General features: G+C 45.7%; 1 protein-coding gene across 2 annotated transcripts in view; it reads left to right on the top strand.

The window, feature by feature from the left end:
• Positions 1 to 17,266, top strand: part of LOC106577237 (uncharacterized) — a 33,814-nt gene extending 16,548 nt beyond the window's left edge. For both annotated transcript variants that reach the window (XM_014155155.3, XM_014155156.3), the window contains exons 4-15: positions 88 to 144; positions 330 to 533; positions 826 to 942; positions 7,209 to 7,254; positions 7,436 to 7,526; positions 8,918 to 9,059; positions 9,222 to 9,326; positions 12,300 to 12,390; positions 12,592 to 12,625; positions 12,797 to 12,977; positions 13,096 to 13,211; positions 14,606 to 17,266. In XM_014155155.3, the coding sequence (XP_014010630.1) occupies positions 88 to 144; positions 330 to 533; positions 826 to 942; positions 7,209 to 7,254; positions 7,436 to 7,526; positions 8,918 to 9,059; positions 9,222 to 9,326; positions 12,300 to 12,390; positions 12,592 to 12,625; positions 12,797 to 12,977; positions 13,096 to 13,211; positions 14,606 to 14,741 (1,320 nt within the window). In that variant the 3' untranslated portion in view covers positions 14,742 to 17,266. The remainder of the gene's footprint in view (positions 1 to 87; positions 145 to 329; positions 534 to 825; positions 943 to 7,208; positions 7,255 to 7,435; positions 7,527 to 8,917; positions 9,060 to 9,221; positions 9,327 to 12,299; positions 12,391 to 12,591; positions 12,626 to 12,796; positions 12,978 to 13,095; positions 13,212 to 14,605) is intronic.
• The last annotated feature ends 6,246 nt before the right edge of the window (positions 17,267 to 23,512 follow it).

Here is a 23,512-nt window from a genome sequence, read left to right on the forward strand (position 1 = left end):
AAAATAGATGAGACCTGCTCTGTCCATAGTGAACAACATAGTCATCTGTATTCCTGATGCGTGATGCTGTTTCTATGTTTCTCTCAGCGTCAACGGGAGCGCAAGAAGCTGGAGCAGGTGAAGACGCCTGAGAGCACCGAGCAGGTAAACTACAAACCAATATTACATGTCTTCTAAATTAATCTGAATCATATGACGATTAGCACCCTAATTTGCAGTTATCGAAAAAAGGAATGGTTTGTATAGAAAGGAATGGTTGTTATAAAAAGGATTGGACAGTTGGCATTCCAGCTAGGTTATAATATGCTCTGTAACTGTGTGTTTACCAGGACGCTGAAGATGAGGATGATGATGGTGGTGAATCTGAGGAGGAGGAAGCAGAGGAGAGCGATTCTGAGCTTGAGGAGGAGGAGCAAGAAGAAGAAAAAGATGATAGAGCAGCCATTCCTTGCTCCAAGGAGCCTCCCGCCCCATCCCCAGCCCCCTCGGGGACTAAAGGACCCCAGAAGACCGCTGCACGACACTCTGAAGAGGTAGTGATAGATTGACTCCTTCATCTTGGCAATGGCGTAAGAGCCTGGTCCCAGGTCTGTTTGTACTGTCTGTGACAATGACTATAGGAATTGTAAAGACTGCACAAATTGAGATGGAACCAGGCCAATTATGTAGTGTTGTTGAGTCAAGAAACCGTCTGGGAAGCTACCCAGGCTTGTGTAGGGGAGCCGTCTCTACTTGAGGAGTCTTAATACACACTCATGGGTACCTTTAGTAAACCATTCTCTCTCTCACACATATGATTTCTTTATTTTTGTCTCTCTACTATAGGAACCAGAGTGGGATGTGAGCAGTGCGTTCTTTGCCAACGCTGCTAGCCACATCAGGCCAAAAGGCTGGACCAAACCTGGGCGCAAGTCCAAGGAGAATGAGGGCAGAACCAGAGAGGTAAGTGGACCGTGAGCTTTGGGATATCTACCTTGCTGGCTAGCTGCTATGGTAAGAGTGGTGCTAGCCAGCATATCTAGCTAGATGTTTGCTGTGGTGGGTGTTTTGTTGATGTCTATCTGTAAGAGTTGTTGTGGCAACGATAGCTAGCTAGCTAGCTACTTAGAAGTTGCGCTGGTAGGAGTGTTGTTGGGGTTAAAGATGTTTCTGTGGTAGGAGTGTTGATGATAGCTAGCTAGCCGTCTGCTGTGCTGTCTGCAGTGAGACTTAGGATATCTTGCCATCTAGGAGTCACTGCGTTGTAGAAGTGTTTTGGGGGCTAAGGATAGCTAGGTACAGTAGCTATCTACTGTGGTAGGAGTGTTGGGGCTAAGGATACCTAGGTACAGTAACTATTTACTGCGGTAGAAGTGTGGGGTCGAGGGCTAAGGATAGCTAGGTGCATTATCTATTTACTGTGGTAGGAGTGTTGGCAATAGGTTGCTGTCAGTAGTAGGAGTGTTGATGACTAACTGTCTACTGTAATAGGGGAGACCAGGGGTAAATTGGACGCCTTAGTCTAGAGTGCTGTGTTAAATTGTGCTCAGGAGCATTTTTTACGTCTCTAAAGTGTTAAAATGGGTACTAATAGATGTGATTATTGAAAAAAAAATCAGTTTGCACCTTTTACTCATTCTAAATTGCCACCTCTCTTTTTTGGATTGTCCTGTGGAACATTCCCCATGTGTCTAATGATGTATCATTTTTCAGTAAGAAGAGGTGTTTTGATTGGTATAGTTGATGAAAATATACTGAACAAAAATATAAATGCAACAATTTCAACAACAATTTCAACAATTTCAATTTCATTTTCAGGGAAAAACAGGTAGTTGACTAATATTTTTTGTTATTATTGACAAAATTAACACTTCCCTGCAGCCTGTTACATTTAACCCCGCGTACGGGGTCAATTGTAACATTTCACTTCCGCCACTCTCGGTTGAATTGTAAACGACTGGTATGTCCAAGAAACGCAGTTATTGTGTAATGGTAGCTGAGACGTACAGTACCAGTCAAAAGTTTGGACACACCTACTCATTCAAGGGTTTTTCTTTATTTTTACTATTTTCTACATTGTAGAATAATAGTGAAGACATCAAAACTATAAAATAACACATATGGAATCATGAAGTAACAAAAAGTATTTAATATTTGAGATTCTTCAAAGTAGCCACCCTTTGCCTTGATGACAGCTTTGCACACTTGGCATTCTCTCCACAAGCTTTACCTGGAATGCTTTTACAACAGTCTGAAGGAGTTTTCACATATGCTGAGCACTTGTTGGCTGCTTTTGCTTCCCTCTGCGGTCCAACTCATCCCAAACCATCTCAATTGGGTTGAGGTCGGGTGATTTGTGGAGGCCAGGTCATCTGATGCAGCCCTCCATCACTCTCCACCTTATACAGCCTGGAAGTGTGTTGGGTCATTGTCCTGTTGTAAAACGAATGATAGTCCCACTAAGCGCAAACCAGAGGGGGGTTGTCAATGTAATAGTCCGGAGGCTATTTGATTAATTGTTCAGCAGTCTTATGGCTTGGGTGTAGAAGCTGTTAAGGAGCATTTTGGTCCTAGACTTGGCACTCCGGTACCGTTTGCCGTGCGGTAGCAGAGAAAACAGTCTATAACTTGGGTGACTGGAGTCTCTGACAATTTCATGGGCTTTCCTCTGACACCACCTGGTATAGAGGTCCTGGATGGCAGGAATGTTGGCCTCAATGATGTACTGGGCCATACGCACCACCCTCTGTAGTGCCTTACAGAGTCGAGCAGTTGCCATACCAGGCGGTGATGCAACCGGTTAGGATGCTCTCGATGGTGCAGCTGTATACATTTTTGAGGATCTGGAGACCCATGCCAAGTCTTTTCAGTCTCCTGAGGGGGAAAAGGTTTTGTTGTGCCCTCTTCACGACTGTCTTGGTGTGTTTGTACCATGATAGCTCATTGGTGATGTGGACACCAAGGAACCTGAAACTCCACTACAGCCCGTTGATGTTAATGGGGGCTTGTTCGTCCTGTAGTCCACAATCAGCTCTTTTGTCTGGCTCACATTGAGGTAGATGTTGTCCTGCCACCATACTGCCAGTTCTCTGACCACCTCCCTATAGGCTGTCTCATCGTTGTCGGTGATCAGGCCTACCACTGTTGTGTCGTCAGCAAACTTAATGATGGTGTTGGAGTCGTGTTTGGCCATGCGGTCGTGGGTGAACAGGGAGTACAGGAGAGGACTAAGTACACACCCCTGAGGGGCCCCAGTGTTGAGGATCAGCGTGCCAGACGTGTTGTTGCCTACCCTTACCAGCTGGGGGTGGCCCGTCAGGAAGTCCAGGATCCAGTTACAGAGGAAGGTGTTTTCGGCCCAGGGTCCTTAGCTTAGTGATGAGCTTCGTGGGCGTTATGGGATTGAACGTTGAGCTGTAGTCAATGAACAGCATTCTCACATAGGTGTTCCTTTTGTCCAGGTGGGAAAGGGCAGTGTATAGTGCGATTGCATTATCTGTGGCATTGTTTGGGCGGTATGCGAATTGGAGTGGGTCTAGGGTATACGGGAGGGTGCTGTTGATGTGAGCCATGACCAGCCTTTCAAAGCACTTTTGATTACTATCCAGTGCTATGGGGCGGTAATCAGTTAGGCAGGTTACCTTCGCTTCCTTGGTCACACGTACTATGGTTGTCTGCTTGAAACATGTAGGTATTACAGACTCAGGCAAGGAGAGGTTGAAAATGTCAATGAAAACACTTGCCTGTTGGTTCGCGCGTGCATTGAGTACATGTCCTGGTAATCCATCTGGCCCTAATGGCTTTGTGAATGTTGACTTGTTTAACCTCTCTGGGCTAGGCGGGACGAATTCGTCCCACCAACGCAACAGCCAGTTGAATCCCGTGGCGCGATTTTCAAATACCTTAGAAATGCTATTACTTCAATTTCTCAAACATATGACTATTTTACACATTTTTAAAGACAAGACTCTCGTTAATCTAACCACACTGTCCGATTTCAAAAAGGCTTTACAACGAAAGCAAAACATTAGATTATGTCAGCAGAGTACCCCAGCCAGAAATAATCAGACACCCATTTTTCAAGCTAGCATATGTCACAAAAACCCAGAAGACAACTAAATGCAGCACTAACCTTTGATAATCTTCATCAGATGACACACCTAGGACATTATGTTATACAATACATGCATGTTTTGTTAAATCAAGTTCATATTTATATCAAAAAACAGCTTTTTACATTAGCATGTGACGTTCAGAACTAGCATAAGCCCCCGCAAACTTCCGGGGAATTTACTAACAATTTACTAAATTACTCACGATAAACGTTCACAAAAAACATAACAATTATTTTAAGAATTATAGATACAGAACTCCTTTGTGCAATCGAGGTGTCCGATTTTAAAATAGCTTTTCGGTGAAAGCACATTTTGCAATATTCTCAGTAGATAGCCCAGCCATCACGGCTAGCCATTTAGACACCCACCAAGTTTAGCCCTGACCAAAGTCAGATTTACTATTACAAAAGTTTGATTACCTTTGTTGTCTTCGTCAGAATGCACTCCCAGGACTGCTACTTCAATAACAAATGTTGGTTTGGTCCAAAATAATCCATCGTTATATCCAAACAGCGGCGTTTTGTTATATCCAAACAGCGGCGTTCCAGACACTATCCGAAATGGTAAATCAGGGTCACGAGCATGGCGCAATTCGTGACAAAAAAAATCTAAATATTCCATTACCGTACTTCGAAGCATGTCAACCGCTGTTTAAAATCCATTTTTATGCAATTTTTCTCGTAAAAAAGCGATAATATTCCGACCGGGAATCTCCGTTTAGGTAAACAGAGGAAAGAAAACAAAGCATTCGGTCGACGCGGGCACGCGCCTGAGTCTCACAGTACTGTAACCAGCCACTACCCAAACGTGCTACTTTTTTTCAGCCAGAGCCTGCAAAGCCACGATTCAGCTTTTTGCCGGCTTCTGAGAGCCCATGGCAGCCGTAGGAAGTGTCACGTAACAGCAGAGATCCTTTGTAATGGATAGAGATGGCAAAGAAGGCCAAGAAATGGTCAGATAGGGTACTTCCTGTACAGAATCTTCTCAGGTTTTGACCTGCCATTTGAGTTCTGTTATACTCACAGACACCATTCAAACAGTTTTAGAAACTTTGGAGTGTTTTCTATCCAAAGCCAATAATTATATGTATATTCTAGTTACTGGGCAGGAGTAGTAACCAGATTAAATCGGGTACGTTTTTTATCCAGCCGTGTCAATACTGCCCCCTAGCCCTAACAGGTTAAAGGTCTTGCTCACATCGGCTACCGAGAGCATTATCACACAGTCATCCAGAACAGCTGGTACTCTCGTGCATGCTTCAGTGTTGCTTGCCTTGAGCCAAGCATAAAAGGCATTTAGCTCGTCTGATAGGCTTGCGTCACTAGGCAGGTCGCGTCTGGGTGTACCTTTTTGTAGTCTGTAATAGTTTTCAAAGCCCTGCCACATTGGAAGGGGGTCAGAGACTGTGTAGTAGGATTCAATCTTAATCCTGTATTGCTTGTTTGATGGTTCATCTGAGGGCAAAGCGGATTTCTTATGTGTCCGGATTAGTGTGATGCTCCTTGAAAGCGGCAGCTCTAGCCTTTAGCTCAATGCGGATGTTGCCTGTAATCCATGGCTTCTGGTTGGGATATGCAGGTACGGTCACTGTGGGGATGACGTCGTCGATGCACTTATTGATAAAGCCATTGGAATATGTTCCCGGGATTCATCCAGTCTGTGCTAGCAAAACAGTCCTGTAGCGTAGCATCCGCGTCATCTGACTACTTCCATGTTGAGAGAGTCACTGGTACTTCCTGCTTTAGTTTTTGCTTGTAAGCAGGAAGATAGAATTATGGTCAGATTTGCCAAATGGAGGGTGGGGGAGAGCTTTGTATGCATCTCTGTGTGTGGAGTAAAGGTGGTCTTTAGGTTTTTTATTTATTTTTTTCCCATCTGGTTGCTCATGTGACATGCTGGTAAAAATGTGGTAAAACTGATTTGTTTGCCTGCATTAAAGTCCCTGGCCACTAGGAGCACTGATTCTGGGTGAGCATTTTCTTGTTTGATTATGGCCTTAGTTGGTTGAGTGCGGTCTTAGTGCCAGCATTGGTCTGTGGTGATAAGTAGACGGCTACAAATAGTTTAGACGAGACATCTCTTGGTAGATAGTGTGGTCTACAGCTTATCATAAGGTACTCTACCTCAGGCGAGCAATACCTCGAGACTTCTTTAATATTAGACATCGCGCACCAGCTGTTATTGACAAAAATACACACAACCCCACCCCTCGTCTTACCAGACGTAGCTTCTCTGTTCTGCCGGTGCATTGAAAATCCCTCCAGCTCTATATTATCCGTATCATCGTTCAGCAACGACTCAGTGAAACATAAGATATTACAGTTCTTAATGTCCTGTTGGTAGGATAATCGTAGATCATCAATTTTATTTTCCAATGATTGCATGTTAGCAAGTAGGACAGGTGGGAGTTTACTCGCGCGCCTACGGATTCTCAGAAGGCAGCCCGATCTGCGTCCTCTTTTCCTCCGTCTTTTCATTTTACTATGTGTTATTTAATAGTTTTGATGTCTTCAATATTATTCTACAATGTAGAAAATAGTAAAATAAAGAGAACCCCTGGAATGAGTAGGTGTAAACTTTTGACTGGTACTGTATGTTTGTATAAAAACAGTCTTTTCATGAATAAGCAAAAGGCTTTTATCTGGTCTCCCATCGTGTTGATATCTGTAGGCCGTGGCAGGTTCAATGTCCTCCCTAAGGTGAGGTGAACTCTGCATCTGGAAGGCATGGTAAACAGTTATTGGAACGTTTATGTGTTTGACCTCGCATTGTCTCACACACACACATGCATAGATACATATACACATACACTGCCTCAGTGCACAGGCTTGAGCACGGTCAGTTGTGTCACTGGGTCAGAGGTTACCAACAGTTTTCTGTCTGTCTCTGTCTGTCTGTCACATTTTACTGATGTATCCTAGGCCTATTTGCTTTTTATCTAACACATTTCCACAAAGTGCTTATTAGCATGTTATAACAGCAACCCAGGCCTAAAGCTGCAGGTTACAGTGACAATAAACAGCTTCCTAGGTAGGACAAACTCTAGGGAGCTAATATGCGAACGAATTAATGTGTTTGCCTTACTTTTTCGGGAACATGTTCTGGTTTCTTCAGGTGAATGGAACAGATGCTGTGACTAAGAGAAGCGCCTCGTTGACAGGTGAGTGTGTGCGTTTATCCATCCATCCAGGTGTGGCAGCGTTAGGGCAGTGATCAATTACACACACTACTCTCTGTACACACCCTCAAACACATACGGGTGCACACACACACCTTGCTGTGCAAACATGCTCAGATGTTGTTTGTACATTTGAGCCTCTGGCTGTGTATGTGCCCTGTAGAAAAAGGGATCAAGCTGGTGCAGGAGGGCCAGTATTCTCAGGCCGTCGTTATGTTTACAGAAGCCATCAGATACGACCCAAAGGATTACAGGTAATATCACACTGTTATATGTCTGCATTATGTCACTTACTACCGCATGACCTCTGACCTCAATACGCTAGTTACAGTGAGCTCCAAAAGTATTGGGACAGTGACACCTTTTTTGTTGTGACAGGGGAGGTTAGCATTTTTGGGGGGGTATTATATTTATTTATCTAACTTTCTCACTCACTTATTCACGATTCATTAAGGATTATCCGTAATCATGGTAGCATCCACATTAATGTAGAAGTGTTTAGAAACATTCTATTCTTATTTACAGTAAAAGTGACTCCAAGATGACACTACATTAATTACCATTAATTTCTATTGGGCACAAAATAATCTGAAACACAACCAAAACAAACAACAAATGCATCCAACAAGTTTGCAAAGTCACAAGCTTGATGTAGTCATTGTGTTCTGGGAATATGGAACCAAATACTCAACTTTTTATTTCCTTAGTACATAGAAGTGAATTTGGCCCAATACCTTTGTTCCTCTAAAATGTACAAAAAGTGCTGTAATTTCTGAACGATTCACCTGATATCGATGAAAATACCCTCAAATTAATGCTGACAGTCTACAATTTAACCTCATACTTATTGTATCATTTCAAAGCCGAAACAACAAAAAATGAGTCACTGTCCTAATATCAATCAATCAAATGTATTTATAAAGCCCATTTTACATCAGCAGATGTCAAAGTGCTATACAGAAACCCAGCCTAAAACCCCAAACAGAAAGCAATGGAGATGTAAAGGCACGGTGGCTAGGAAAAACTCCCTAGAAAGGCCAGAACCTAGGAAGAAACCTAGAGAGGAACCAGGCTCTGAGCGGTGGCCAGTTCTCTTCTGGCTGTGCCTGATGGAGATCATAACAGTACATGGCCAATATGTTCAAACGTTCATAGATGACCAGCGGGGTCAAATAATAATAATCACAGTGGTTGTCGAGGATGTAACAGGTCAGTTGGCTTTTCATAGCCGCAGATGCTGTAGAGAGAAATATTAGAAAACAGCTCGACCAGGTGGACTGGGGACAGCAAGGAGTCATCTGGCTAGGTAGTCCTGAGGCATGGTCCAAAGGCTCAGGTCCTCCGGGAGGGGGAGAGAGCAAGAATTAGCGGGAGCATATTTAAATTCACACAGGACACCGGATAAGACAGGAGAATTACACCAGATATAACAGACTGACCCTAGCACCCCGACACAAAAACTACTGCAGCATAGATACTGGAGGCTGACTGTATCTAGCCGACATCAATACATTGGTACAGTATGACATAGACAATAAACCACAATTTACCGTGTGTGTGTGTCTCTGTATGTGTGTGTGTGTGTGTCTCTGTATGTGTGTGTGTGTGTGTCTCTGTATGTGTGTTTATCTGTCTGTCCGTCCAGGTTCTTTGGGAACCGGTCGTACTGTTATAGCTGTTTGGAGCACTACCCCCAGGCCCTGTCTGATGCTGAGAGGTCCATCCAGCTGGCACCTGACTGGCCTAAAGGACACTTCCGCAAGGGCAGTGCACTCATTGGGATGAAGGTGGACCACAGACTGCATATCTGTCCTCTCCTGTTCTATTGTATTCTATAGGATGCAAATTCTCCGTATAGTGATTATTCACCAATTATATAATATATGTTTATGCAGGCTTGAGGTGTGTTGACCTCCTGTGTGTGTGTGTGTGTGTGTGTGTGTGTGTAGCGGTACAGTGAGGCAGAGAAAGCCATGGAACAGGTGCTGAAGCTGGATAAAGACTGTGAGGAGGCTGTCAATGATCTCTACAACTGCAAAGTCTTACAGCTTATGGTGAACACACACATCTTTGAATACACACGTACATGTTCAAGCCTGCACACACACGTGGCTATGTGCTACCAACGTGCTCACGATACGTATGGGAAATGGCAATGTATAGCTGTTACAGATCTCCTAAACTGTTTCCTAGTCTCCTTTCTTTTATGAAAAGCAGCATAGGACAGGTAAACTGAAGTTTAGGTTTAGTGCTTTTCACACCACTACTCAGGGACCCACAGCTGTTCCATGTACAGTGCCGTGAAAAAGTATTTGCCCCGTTTCTCTATTTTTGCATATTTTGATACTGAATTTTGATACTGAATTTTGATACCAAAAATCTAATATTAGATAAAGGGAACATGTCGCGCTCGCTTGCCCACTCTGTCGCGCTCGCTCGCCCGCTCTGTCCCGCTCACTCGTCCGCCCTGTCGTGCTCGTCCGCCCTGTCGTGCTCGTCCGCCCTGTTGCGCTCGCCCGCGCTGTCCCGCTCACTCGCCCGCCATGTCGTGCTCGCCCGCCATGTCGCGCTCGCCCGCCCTGTCGCGCTCGTCCGCCCTGTCGCGCGCCCTGTCGCGCGCCCTGTCGCCCGCCCTGTCGCGCGCCCTGTCGTCCTCTCTGTCGCGCGCCCTGTCGTCCTCTCTGTCGCGCGCCCTGTCGTCCTCTCTGTCGCGCGCTCTGTCGTCCGCTCTGTCGCGCCCGCCCTGTCGTCCGCTCTATCACGCCCGCCCTGTCGTGCCCGCTCTGTCTCGCCCGCCCTGTCGCTCCTCGCCCGCTCTCCCTCTGTCGCTCCTCGCCCGCTCTCCCTCTGTCGCTCCTCGCCCGCTCTCCCTCTCTGTCGCTCCTGGCCCGCTCTCCCTCTCTGTCGCTCCTCGCCCGCTCTCCCTCTCTGTCGCTCCTCGCCCGCTCTCCCTCTCTGTCGCTCCTCGCCCGCTCTCCCTCTGTCGCTCCTCGCCCGCTCTCCCTCTGTCGCTCTCTGTCGCCCGCTCTCCCTCTGTCGCTCCTCGCCCGCTCTCCCTCTGTCGCGTCGCGCCTCGCCCGCTCGCCCTCTGTCGCGCCTCGCCCGCTCTCCCTCTCTGTCGCTCCTCGCCCGCTCTCCCTCTGTCGCTCCTCGCCCGCTCTCCCTCTGTCGCTCCTCGCCCGCTCTCCCTCTCTGTCGCCCGCTCTCCCTCTGTCGCTCTCTGTCGCCCGCTCTCCCTCTGTCGCTCCTCGCCCGCTCTCCCTCTGTCGCGTCGCGCCTCGCCCGCTCGCCCTCTGTCGCGCCTCGCCCGCTCTCCCTCTGTCGCTCTCTGTCGCCCGCTCTCCCTCTGTCGCTCCTCGCCCGCTCTCCCTCTGTCGCGTCGCGCCTCGCCCGCTCGCCCTCTGTCGCGCCTCGCCCGCTCTCCCTCTCTGTCGCTCCTCGCCCGCTCTCCCTCTGTCGCTCCTCGCCCGCTCTCCCTCTGTCGCTCCTCGCCCGCTCTCCCTCTCTGTCGCCCGCTCTCCCTCTGTCGCTCTCTGTCGCCCGCTCTCCCTCTGTCGCTCCTCGCCCGCTCTCCCTCTGTCGCGTCGCGCCTCGCCCGCTCGCCCTCTGTCGCGCCTCGCCCGCTCGCCCTCTGTCGCTCCTCGCCCGCTCGCCCTCTGTCGCTCCTCGCCCGCTCTCCCTCTGTCGCTCCTCGCCCGCTCTCCCTCTCTGTCGCCCGCTCTCCCTCTGTCGCTCTCTGTCGCCCGCTCTCCCTCTGTCGCTCCTCGCCCGCTCTCCCTCTGTCGCGTCGCGCCTCGCCCGCTCGCCCTCTGTCGCTCCTCGCCCGCTCTCCCTCTGTCGCTCCTCGCCCGCTCTCCCTCTGTCGCGTCGCGCCTCGCCCGCTCGCCCTCTGTCGCTCCTCGCCCGCTCGCCCTCTGTCGCTCCTCGCTCTCTGTCGCTCTCTGTCGCCCGCTCTTGCTCTGTTGCTCCTCGCCCGCTCTTGCTCTGTCGCCCGCTATCTCGCCCGCTATTGCTGTCGCTCCTCGCCCGCTCTTGCTCTGTCGCCGCTCTCCCTCTCTGTCGCTCCTCGCCCGCTCTCTCTCTGTCTGTCTCTCTGTCTGTCTGTCTGTCTGTCGCGCGCTCTCTCAATTCAATTCAAGGGTCTTTATTGGCATGGGAAGCATATGTTAACATTGTCAAAGCAAGTGAAGTAGATAATATACAAAAGTAAACATTACACTCACAGAAGTTCCAAAATGAATAAAGACATTACAAATGTCATTATGTGTATATATGCAGTGTTGTAACTGTGCAAATGGTTAAAATACAAAAGGGAAAATAAATAAACATAAACATGGGTTGTATTTACAATGGTGTTTGTTCTTCACTGGTTGCCCTTTTCTTGTGGCAACAGGTCACAGATCTTGCTGCTGTGATGGCACACTGTGGTATTTCACCCAGTAGATATGGGAGTTTATCAAAATTGGGTTTGTTTTCAAATCTTTGTGGATCTGTGTAATCTGAGAGAAATATGTGTCTTTAATATGGTTATATATTTGGCAGGGGGTTAGGAAGTGCTGCTCAGTTTCCAGCTCATTTTGTGGGCAGTGTGCACATAGCCTGTCTTCTCTTGAGAGCCAGGTCGGCCTACAGCGGCCTTTCTCAATAGCAAGGCTATGCTCACTGAGTCTGTACATAGTCAAAGCTTTCCTTAAGTTTGGGTCAGTCACAGTGGTCAGGTATTCTGCCACTATGTACTCTCTGTTAATGGCCAAATAGCATTCCAGCTTGCTCTGTTTTTTTGTGAATTCTTTCCATTGTCTCAAGTAATTATCTTTTTGTTTTCTCTTAATTTGGTTGGGTCTAATTGTGTTGCTGTCCCGGGGCGTCTGTTTCTGTTTGAGCCCCAGGACCAGCTTGCTAAGGGGACTCTTCACCAGGTTCATCTGTCTTTAGGTTATGGAAGGTTTGGGAATCGCTTCCTTTTAGGTGGAAGCGCTCCCTCTCACTCTGTCTCTCACTCTCGTCTCTCTCTTCTCTGTCTCTAGGATCTGGGTTTTGAGGAGGGACAGAGTGTGTCTCTGCTGGAGCGATTCACCACTCTACAGGCTGTGCTGACCTCACCTGAGGCTTCTAGGGGTGAGGACACATACCACTGTGCAGGCCGTGCCAGTGGTATGGAAAAACATGCAATTTCTCGTCTTAAGCCTAGAGGGCAGCAATGTCATGAATTAGTCTAATTTAAATGACATGGGAAGGAAAGGGAACACATTTCTGAGCTATTGCTGCAATGTAGATGTTTTGTGTGATCTAATTCAGTTGTCTTCTCTCTTTCCTCAGTGGTGAGCCAGGATTCCTCATTGGGTTTGCCAGGGTAGGTGGATATTAGCCAATCTCATTGACCCAATAAGGGTCAGGGGTCATAGAAAATAGAAAAACATACATTTTTGATTTCCTTATTTGGTGTGGACAAGTATGTGTAACTTGTTGTCTGTGTGGACATAAGTGATGTCTCTTCCCTGTTCGGCCTCTCTTCCTCCTTCAGGTCCCCGTGTGTCTCTCTCTGGGTGGGGAACGTGACCGCTGAGCTGACTGAGAAACACCTGTTGGACCTCTTTAAAACTTACGGGGAGATAGACAGCATACGAGTTCTCCACGAGCGGTTCTGTGCCTTCGTCAACTTCAAGAACGCCAACAAGGCATCGCGGGCCATGGAGAAACTCAACGTGAGTGGCCTTCATAAGATGCTGTGTTTTTTTTCTGTTTTTTATTTTGTATGTCTGTATGTTTTAACTTTTTCTATTCTATTGCCATTAATGTATTAGTATGTGTGTTCCCCCACAGGGCTACAGTATAGAGAACACAAGGTTGGTGGTTCGCTACCCAGACCATCGCAGCCAGAGGGTTCTGCCTATCCCCCTCAAGACCAACTCACTTGCATTGCAACAGGCAGCTGCTGGGTAAGAAAACACCCTTTTAAAGCTGAGATCTGTGAAAGGTGAAATGGCGCCCCCCCCCCCCACAGGCGCTTGACCTAAAACTGCAAAAGGTGGAATAGCTATCCCTTACTTCTCCAGAGTCAGATGAACCCTTTTTATGTCTGGATCTAGTATGAAGAAAGTTGGAGGTAGTTTCGTGAGCCTATGCTAACCAGCCTTAGTGCAATGACTGGACGTCTATGGTATCTACTAGTATGCTAGCAGTTACTATAGACTTCCAGTCACTGTGCTAATGCTAGTTAGCAACTGCACACAGGGAAATAAAAACGTATTCCACAAGTTAATCTCAGGGTTCAACCCAAAGAATGGAAGAGAGGCGCAGTGCCACCTTGCTGACTGTCAGCACCACTATGTTAAAAAAAAACATTTGTTATGATATTTTTTTCCCCTAGATTACAGGTGTTCAAAAACACAATCTCGGCACTGCCCCCCTCAGGGCCTCCCAACCAGCCGTACTCAGCAGCACCATCTTGTTAAAAACTCCATATGAAAAGCCTTCATCTGACTCTGGGGAAAGTAGATAAAGGGCTTCATCTGACACTGGGGAAGTAGATAAAGGGCTTCATCTGACCTGGGGAAGTAGATAAAGGGCTTCATCTGACCTGGGGAAGTAGATAAAGGGCTTCATCTGACTCTGGGGAAGTAGATAAAGGGCTTCATCTGACTCTGGGGAAGTAGATAAAGGGCTTCATCTGACTCTGGGGAAGTAGATAAAGGGACTTCATCTGACTCTGGGGAAGTAGATAAAGGGCTTCATCTGACCTGGGGAAGTAGATAAAGGGCTTCATCTGACACTGGGGAAGGAGATAAAGGGCTTCATCTGACTCTGGGGAAGGAGATAAAGGGCTTCATCTGACACTGGGGAAGGAGATAAAGGGACTTCATCTGACACTGGGGAAAGAGATAAAGGGCTTCATCTGACTGGGGAAGTAGATAAAGGGCTTCATCTGACTCTGGGGAAGTAGATAAAGGGCTTCATCTGACTCTGGGGAAGTAGATAAAGGGCTTCATCTGACTCTGGGGAAGTAGATAAAGGGCTTCATCTGACTCTGGGGAAGTAGATAAAGGGCTTCATCTGACTCTGGGGAAGTAGATAAAGGGCTTCATCTGACTCTGGGGAAGTAGATAAAGGGCTTCATCTGACTCTGGGGAAGTAGATAAAGGGCTTCATCTGACTCTGGGGAAGTAGATAAAGGGCTTCATCTGACTCTGGGGAAGTAGATAAAGTATCCCTTTAAAATAAAGCAAGAGGAAATCCGTTGACGACGAGCTACGTGGCCCACTTTAACATTTTGTATAATTTCATCCCAAAATCACATTTTCGTAACTTTCTAACCTTCTTGCCCCTTCTCCAGTCCCAGACGTTGTGGCCCAGTGAACGGAGACGAGTGTTACTTCTGGAGGACCACCGGCTGCCATTTTGGGGACAAGTGTCGCTACAAACACATTGCTGAACAGAGTGGCAAAGACAGGAAGCCCTGGCAGCCCTGAGCACCGTTTCAAAACGAATACATTTTTATTTGTCACATGCACCCAATACAACTGGTGTAGACTTTACCGTGAAATGTTTCCTCCTCAATTCTGGCCTTTTATAAAAACTGGCACCCCGTTATGACGATGGGCTCAATATTAAATGGACAGTGTAGGACTGTTGTTGTGATGGAGGAGAATGTTCAGACTAATAAAATGGAGGACAGCATAATGAGTGCTATAATAGAAGCGCATTAGGACTGTAATAATGGACCAGAAGACATCAGCAGTCCCCCTTGACCACAGCTGGGCCTTTAGGCTTTGCATGGCAACGAACCTCAACACCTTGAAGCCTTAAAACCTTGCTAGCCTTACAGCTAGCCCTACGGCTGGCATCAGTTATCCCTACGGCTAACGTCAGTCCTATTGCTGTCTGGGGTTTGTGGCATAGGGAACTGGGCTCTCCACCTCGTCCTCATCTCCCATCCATGTCTCTCTCTTCCCATGCCAATACCACCAGAACGGACCAGGCCAAGCCATGCTGTCCACACCAAAGGAGAACCAATAACCACCCAGACCACCACACCAAAGACCCAGCAGCCATCCAGCCTGCAGCAGATTCAACCTGACGTTTCAGTTCATCCATAAGAAAGAGGTTCCTCCCTTCCACTCTGCCTTGGTGCTAAGTAACCTGCCTCCTAAAATGGTCATGTTAGTTAAGCACCACATGGAATTAAACGGACTGAAACAGAGGGACTACCTGTATTTCTCCAATATGAAACACTCATTTTCCTTTGCCACACATTTTCAAACGTTTTCTTTGTCATGCCCTAATGAACATGGCCCAGGGCTTGCAATACAGTGGGCTATGGGCTCTGCTATTGGCCTTAGCTAAATGGGCCATTGCAATGTGTGAGTGGAGCAGAGAGGTGTACCACCAATTTAACAGATAACCTTGTTTTTCAATGTATTAATCCATGTTTCATTTTACCACTGTACCTGATGGCAAACAGATGAAATGCACACTCCAAATCTGTTGGGTGATTTTGACACTGAGAACTGACAAACGTTTTTCTATGTTTGTCAGGGTTTGTTTAAAGTTTAGTTTGCCAGCCCTTAAAATATCTGGAAAATAAGCATCTTGTTTGTAAAATGAACCAAATATGTTTCTTGCTCTCTGTTTCAATCTACCCTCTCTAGACCTTGCACCTTCTCAATGTGTCCCATTAAAGGACAGTGTCACTGAATGTCTAGGCAAGACCCGAAGCTTGAGGGTACATCTCAGCAGTCTAAAGTGGCTAGCTGAAGCTATGTAAGACCAAGCTAGCTGCATCTTTGGTTTACATCTGTCTGATTTTACTAATGGTACAGTAGTTATTGGAGGTTGGTTTTCAGGAATGGGTTCACCACTTTGCAGTAAAGCCCTCTTAGGCTCTTCTCACACTATCGTCTGTCCCTGCAGTGTTAGGCTGTCATTCTGTCCCTGTGTCATTTTTAAGCTGTCAAGAGCTGTCCGAGTGAGGGTGACACCCAACACTGTAGGGGAGAGGCTTTGGACACGGAACTACACCTACTTTCCCATTTTTGTGTTCCTCTTCAGATTTTCACCATTCTGTAGACCCAAGGCTTCCATGTCGGTATTTAGTCTGAACCAAAGAATGCTTCTAGACAACCAAAGGCTGTCTGCGCTGGTAATACCTGTAAGCTGTTTCTTTATTCCTGCACTCAAGCCTTCAAATGCAAATGGATAACTTCTCCGAGACCCAGTGAATCAAAACAAGCCTCTCGTGGTGAGGAGCTGTAGCTGCCACTAGAAATGGAAAAGTCATTTTTCTTAGTCCACACTACTCTATATCTCAAACTGTGTGTACAGACGAGTACAGGCTATTTATTTGCATATTTATATGTATATTTGCTTTACCTGTGAGACCATAGTGGTTGGTTGGTATATTATTCAAATGATGACTCCCCAGACGCTAGAACTTTCTGGGCCGGTTTGTAGTAGTGCAATGTATATTCTCCATTGAAGTGATTTTTAGTCCAGGACTAAGCTTAGTCTGGGAAATCAGCCCTATCTGTTTAGTAACTGTTGAGAGAAAGAATTGTTATTAAATGTGGTGGGAGTTTCTGCTTTTTTTGTGGTTGCCTGGTTTCCGGCCTCGTAGAGATTGGTCAAAGAAATCAGAACTTCATATTAGAATAAAGTCATGTGAGAAAACACTATACTATTATCTTTAAAAGACTCACAGAAGTATGTTTTCTTAGTTCAGTGATCCCAAGTACACAGTATTCACTAATTTGGGCAAATGCATGTTTTATGAGTTAGAAATTAATAAAGTATTTATGTGCTAAGCCCAGTTTTAGTATGAGTCCATTTCTCTCGAGTCCCAACTTTAGGAGAAAGTGTTTTTTAATGACTATGTACGCCCCAAAACGTTTAACTCAAGCAATGTAATCTCTGTTCATTCCAAATTGACAAAATATTTTAAATGTGTGAAAGAGTCTGCCAATGAGTCCTTTTGTACATAATATATTCATTCAAATAATTTCAGCCTCAGTCAATTTTTCTGTTTTCTTCCTGCTGTTTCTTCCACTTGAATATTTCTTAATTTTGTTACATTACAGCCTTATTCTAAAATGTATAAAATATGTTTTTTCTTCATAAATCTACACACAATACCCTAAAACGACAAAGCAAAAACAGGTTTTTAGAATGTTTCGCTGATTTATAAAAATAAAAAAAATATTTACTTCTGTAAATAAGGTATTTGCTATGTGACTCTAAATTGAGCTCAGGTGCATCCTGTTTCCATTGATCATCCTTGATGTTTCTACAACTTGATTGGAGTCCACCTGTGGTAAATTCAATTGTTTTGGACATGATTTGGAAATTCACACACCTGTCTATATAAAAATCCCACAGTTGACAGTGCATGTCAGAGCAAAAACCAAACCAATTTTACATTTTAGTCATTTAGCAGATGCTCTTATCCAGAGCGACTTACAGTAGTGAATGCATACATTTTCATACATTTCATTTCATGCATTTTTTTTTTGTACTGGCCCCCCGTGGGAATCAAACCCACAACCCTGGCTTTGCAAACACCACGCTCTACCAACCGAGCCACAGGGAAGGCATGAGGCCATGAGGTTGAAGGAATTATCCGTCGAGGCACAAATCTGGGGAAAGGTACCAAAACATTTCTGCAGCATTGAAGGTCCCCAAGAACACTTCCTAGAGCTGGCTGCCTGACCAAACTGAGTAATCGGGGGAGAAGGGCCTTGATCAGGGAGGTGACCAAGAACCTGATAGTCACTGACAGATCTCCAGAGTTCCTCTGTGGAGATGTGAGAAACTTCCAGAAGGACAACCAACTCTGCAGCACTCCACCAATCAGACCTTTATGGGAGAGTGGCCAGACGGAAGCCACTCCTCAGTAAAAAGCACATGACAGCCTGCTTGGAGTTTGCCAAAAGTCTCCTAAAGGACTCTCAAACCATGATAAACAAGATTCTCAGGTCTGATGAGACCAAGATTGAATTATTTGGCCTGAATGCCAAGTGCCACATCTGGAGGAAACCTGGCACCATCCCTATGGTGAAGCATGGTGGTGTCAGCATCATGCTGTGGGGATGTTTTTCAGCGTCAGGGACTGGGAGACCAGTCCGGATCGAGGAAAAGATGAACGGAGCAAAGTACAGAGAGATCCCAGGACAAGTCTCTGAATGTCCTTGAGTGGCCCAGCCAGAGTCCGGACTTGAACCCGATCAAACATCTCTGGAGAGACCTGAAAATACTTGTGCAGCGACGCTCCCCTTCAAACCTGACCGAGCTTGAAGGATCTGCAGAGAAGAATGGGAGAAACTCCCCAAATACAGGTGTGCCAAGTTTTGTAGCGTCATACCCAAGAGGACTCGAGGCTGTAATCGCTGACAAAGGTGCTTCAACAAAGTACTGAGTAAAAGGTCTCAATACTTATGTAAAGGTGATATTTCAGTTTTGTATTTTTTATAAATGAGCAAAAATGTCTAAACCTGTTTTTGCTTTGTCATTATGGGGTATTGTGTGTAGATCGATGAGGGGGGGAACGATTTAATCCATTTTAGAATAAGGCTGTAACGTAACACAAAATGGAAAAATTCTAGAGGTCTGAACACTATCCGAATGCACTGTAAGTTAACCAGTGGAGTCATCCTCCTCACACAAGTACACACCCTCTTCTATTCACTGTATTCATGGCACCGCACAACTGTCCTATTCTGGTACATATTCTGCACTTGTGGTTATTTATCAACTATATAAAATATGGTTATGCAGACCACTGAAGGTAAGTGTGCGTGTGTCTGTGTGGAGAGGTACAGTGAGGCGGAGAAAGCCATGCAACAGGTGCTGAAGATGGATAAAGACTGTGAGGAGGCTGTCAACGATCTCTTCAACTGCAAAGTCTTACAGCTTATGGTAAACTCACAGATGACTGATGATACTGGGTTAGAAGTAAAATCAGCAAAAAAAGAACTGTCCCTTTTTCAGGACCTTGTCTTTCAAAGATAATTTGTAAAACTCCAAATAACTTCACAGATCTTCATTGTAAAGGGTTTAAACACTTTCCCATGCTTGTTCAATGAAGCGTAAACAATAAATGAACATGCACTTGTGGAGCAGTCGATAAGATACTAACAGCTTACAGACGGTAGGCAAATAAGATCACAGTTATTAAAACTTAGGACACTAAAGAGGCCTTTCTACTGACTGAAAAACACCAAAAGAAAGATGCCCAGGGTCCCTGCTCATCTGCGTGAACATGCCTTAGGCATGCTGCAAGGAGGCATGAGGACTGCAGATGTGGCCAGGGCAATGAATTGTAATGTCCATACTGTGAGACTCCTAAAACAGCGCTACAGGGAGACAGGACGGACAGCTGATCGTCCTCGCAGTGGCAGACCATGTGTAACAACACCTGTACAGGATCGGTACATCCGAACATCACACCTGCGGGACAGGTACAGAATGGCAACAACAACTGCCCAAGTTACACCAGGAACGCACAATCCCTCCATCAGCGCTCAGACTGTCCGCAATAGGCTGAGAGAGGCTGGACTGCGGGCTTGTAGGCCTGTTGTAAGGCAGGTCCTCACCAGACATCACCGGCAACAGTGTCGCCTATGGGCACAAACCCACCGTCACTGGACCAGACAGGACTGGCAAAAAGTGCTCTTCACTGACGAGTCGCGGTTTTGTCTCACCAGGGGTGATGGTCGGAGGAATGAGCGTTATACCGAGGCCTGTACTCTGGAGCGGGATCGATTTGGAGTTGGAGGGTCCGTCATGGTCTGGGGTGGTGTGTCACAGCATCATCGGACTGAGCTTGTTGTCATTGCAGGCAATCTCAACACTGTGCGTTACAGGGAAGACTCCTCCCTCATGTGGTACCCTTCCTGCAGGCTCATCCTGGCATGACCCTTCAGCATGACTGCCACCAGCCATACTGCTCGTTCTGTGTGTGATTTCCTGCAAAACAGGAATGTCAGTGTTCTGCCATTGCCAGCGAAGAGCCCGGTTCTCAATCCCATTGAGCACGTCTGGGACCTGTTGGATCGGAGGGTGAGGGCTTGGGCCATTCCCCCCAGAAATGTCCGGGAACATGCAGGTGCCTTGGTGGAAGAGTGGGGTAACATCTCACAGCAAGAACTGGAAAATCTGGTGCAGTCCATGAGGAGGAGATGCACTGCAGTACTTAATGCAGCTGGTGGCCACACCAGATACTGTTACTTTTGATTTTGACCCCCCTCCTTTGTTCAGGGACACATTATTTCGTTTCTGTTAGTTACATGTCTGTGGAACTTGTTTAATTTGTCTTAGTTGTTGAATCTTGTTATGTTCATACAAATATTTACACGTTAAGTTTGCAGTTGACAGTGAGAGGACGTTTCTTTTTTTCCTGAGTTTATTTTGTTCGCAGTGTGGTTTAGCTTGCTTAACACCAGGGGGCGTAGTATAATCTATTAATACTGAACTCCACACAAACAGAAGGGAGAGTGAGTGTTTATATATACCTTGAATATTTAGTTTTCCAGAAAAGGCATTGACATGTTGGTTTAAATCACTCCTGTGACACTCACTAGCCTAATTCAGAGCTGCTGCTGATCAGATGGGCTATATGGTGGCCCTATCATCACACACAGAAGGAAGCTGGGTGGAAACAATGGAGGATTGTGTATGTAAGCAAGATAAAAGCGTATGGTGGTTAGTATGCGTGATGGAGGATGGATTGTGTGTGTGTGTGTGTGTGTGTTTGTCACAGATAAAAGTTTATTGTGGTTAGTATGTGAGGTAGATGGAGTAGGGAGAGTGTAACCACTAACCAGGGGGAGAAGGATAGACATACAGATTACAGTACTCTTAAAAGCATGGGGAAAATCAACTGCATGCCCTAATTCCAAAAATGTTTAAACAAAGGTGTGTGTGTGCATGCTTTTGTGTATCTGAAAGATTGAGAGAGAGCATGTATTTCTGGCCTGCCTTGGCTGATTATGGCTAAGGGCAGAGCAGGGCCGGGCTGCGTAATTAGAGAGGTGGAGATGGCGAGAGAGCTCAGCCACAGCAACTATACTCTTAGAGACTGTGTCTCTCGCTCTCTCTTTCTCACTCTCACACACACACACACTCTTCAACCTCCTCTTCCAATCGTTATGTCAGGCACATTAGCTACACATACACTGCTCACACAGTCAGTTCCTCTTTGTCTTCACAGATGTTTCTCTCTCTTTCTCTCTCTCTCTCTCTCTCTCTCTCTCTCTCTCTCTCTCTTTACGTATTTCTGAGCACCTCCAAGACGTATGATACCTACTAATGGTCTAGTTACTTTAGACAGAGACAAAAGTAGGGATGTTGGTCGGGGAGGATGGGTGGGCGTAATCTGTGACCGTCTAGCAATCCAAAGGTTGCATGTTCGAGTCACGTCGGTGACAACAGTAGCATTTTAGCTAACCTTTCCCCTAACCCTTATTCTAAACTTAACGCAATTCACCTAACTTGCTACCTAAATGACCTAAACTTTGTCATTGTAGTTCTAACCTTTTAATGTAAATTATCCTAACCATTGTTGTTAGTTCCCTTAACTGCTAACATAAATTCTTCCTGTCATTTTCCTTTGTTGTCACAGCGCAACAAGCAACCTGGTATCAGAGAAAGATGTATAATACTATACGTCCCCCAAAATGTATCATAAGTTATTTATCCAATTTGTAAGCTATTTTGCGACTAGGTAAGACGTATGACACTATACATCCTATAAATCGTATGACATTTTACGACCACTATTCCATTCATAATGTAACCTAACGTAACGTAATATATAATACGAAAGGGAGTGTCGCAGATTAACATAAAGAATAAAACGAACTGCCCTGAGTCCCCGTTGCTCTGTGTTGTCCAGTGTGATCTCTCGCAGCCTTGCTTTGGGTGTCCCGGTCATGTATTTTTGGCTGCTTTCCCTTCTTTTGTCCTGTGTCATCCATCCAGTGTGACCTCTCTGATAGGGGCCTGTTCTTCCAGTGTGACCTCTCTGATAGGGGCCTGTTCTTCTAGTGTGATCTCTCTGATAGGGGCCTGTTCTTCTAGTGTGATCTCTCTGATAGGGGCCTGTTCTTCTAGTGTGATCTCTCTGATAGGGGCCTGTTCTTCCAGTGTGATCTCTCTGATAGGGGCCTGTTCTTCCAGTGTGATCTCTCTGATAGGGGCCTGTTCTTCCTGTGTGATCTCTCTGATAGGGGCCTGTTCTTCCTGTGTGATCTCTCTGACAGGGGCCTGTTCTTCCTGTGTGATCTCTCTGACAGGGGCCTGTTCTTCCTGTGTGATCTCTCTGATAGGGGCCTGTTCTTCCTGTGTGATCCCTCTGTTAGGGGCCTGTTTTTCCAGTGTGATCTACAGATAGGAGCCTGTTCTTCCAATGTGATCTCTCTGATAAACCTCTCTGATAGGAACCTGTTCTTCCATTGTCACCTTGGAAGAACAGTATCTGCATTGGCGAAAAGCAGATGTTTCAGGTTTTCAGGGATACAATATTTTCAACCTAACTTCCGTTTACCCTGAAAAACAGAAGTGTGGACTCTTCTACGCCTGCTATACAGTGGTGTAAAGTAGTAATGTAGTTTTTGGGGGTATCTACACTTTACTTTACTATTTATATTTTGGCAACTTTTACTTTTACTTCACTACATACCGAAAGAAAGTAATGTACTTTTTACTCCATACATTTTCCCTGACACCCAAAAGTACTCCTTACATTTTGACAGGTCAACCCTACTGCATCTGATCTGGCAGACTCACTAAACACAAATGCTTTGTTTGTAAATTATGTCTGAGTGTTGAAATGTGCCCTTGGCTATCAGTCAAAAAGAAGAAAAAAAGAAAATTGTGATGTTTGGTTAATATCAGGAATTTGAAATAATTTTTACTTTTACTTTTGATACTTAATAACTCTACAGGATCGGTGTCCCCTCCACGGGATGGTTAAGCTAATGTAGGGTAATGTGATTAGCATGAGGTTGTAAGTAACATGAAAATGTCTCAGGACATAGGCATATCTGATATGGGCAGAAAGCTTAAATTCTTGTTAATCTAACTGCACTGTCCTTTTTACAGTAGCTATTACAGTGAAATAATCCCAATCTATTGTTTGAGGAGAGTGCACAATTATGAACTTGAAAATATTAATATTAATAAACCATTTAGGCACATTTTGGGCAGTCTTGACACAATATTTTGAACAGATACGCAATGGTTCATTGGA

This window comes from Salmo salar, chromosome 18 (genome assembly GCF_965601325.2).
Source record: "Salmo salar chromosome 18, fSalSal1, whole genome shotgun sequence".
Taxonomy (NCBI): Eukaryota; Metazoa; Chordata; class Actinopteri; order Salmoniformes; family Salmonidae; genus Salmo; species Salmo salar.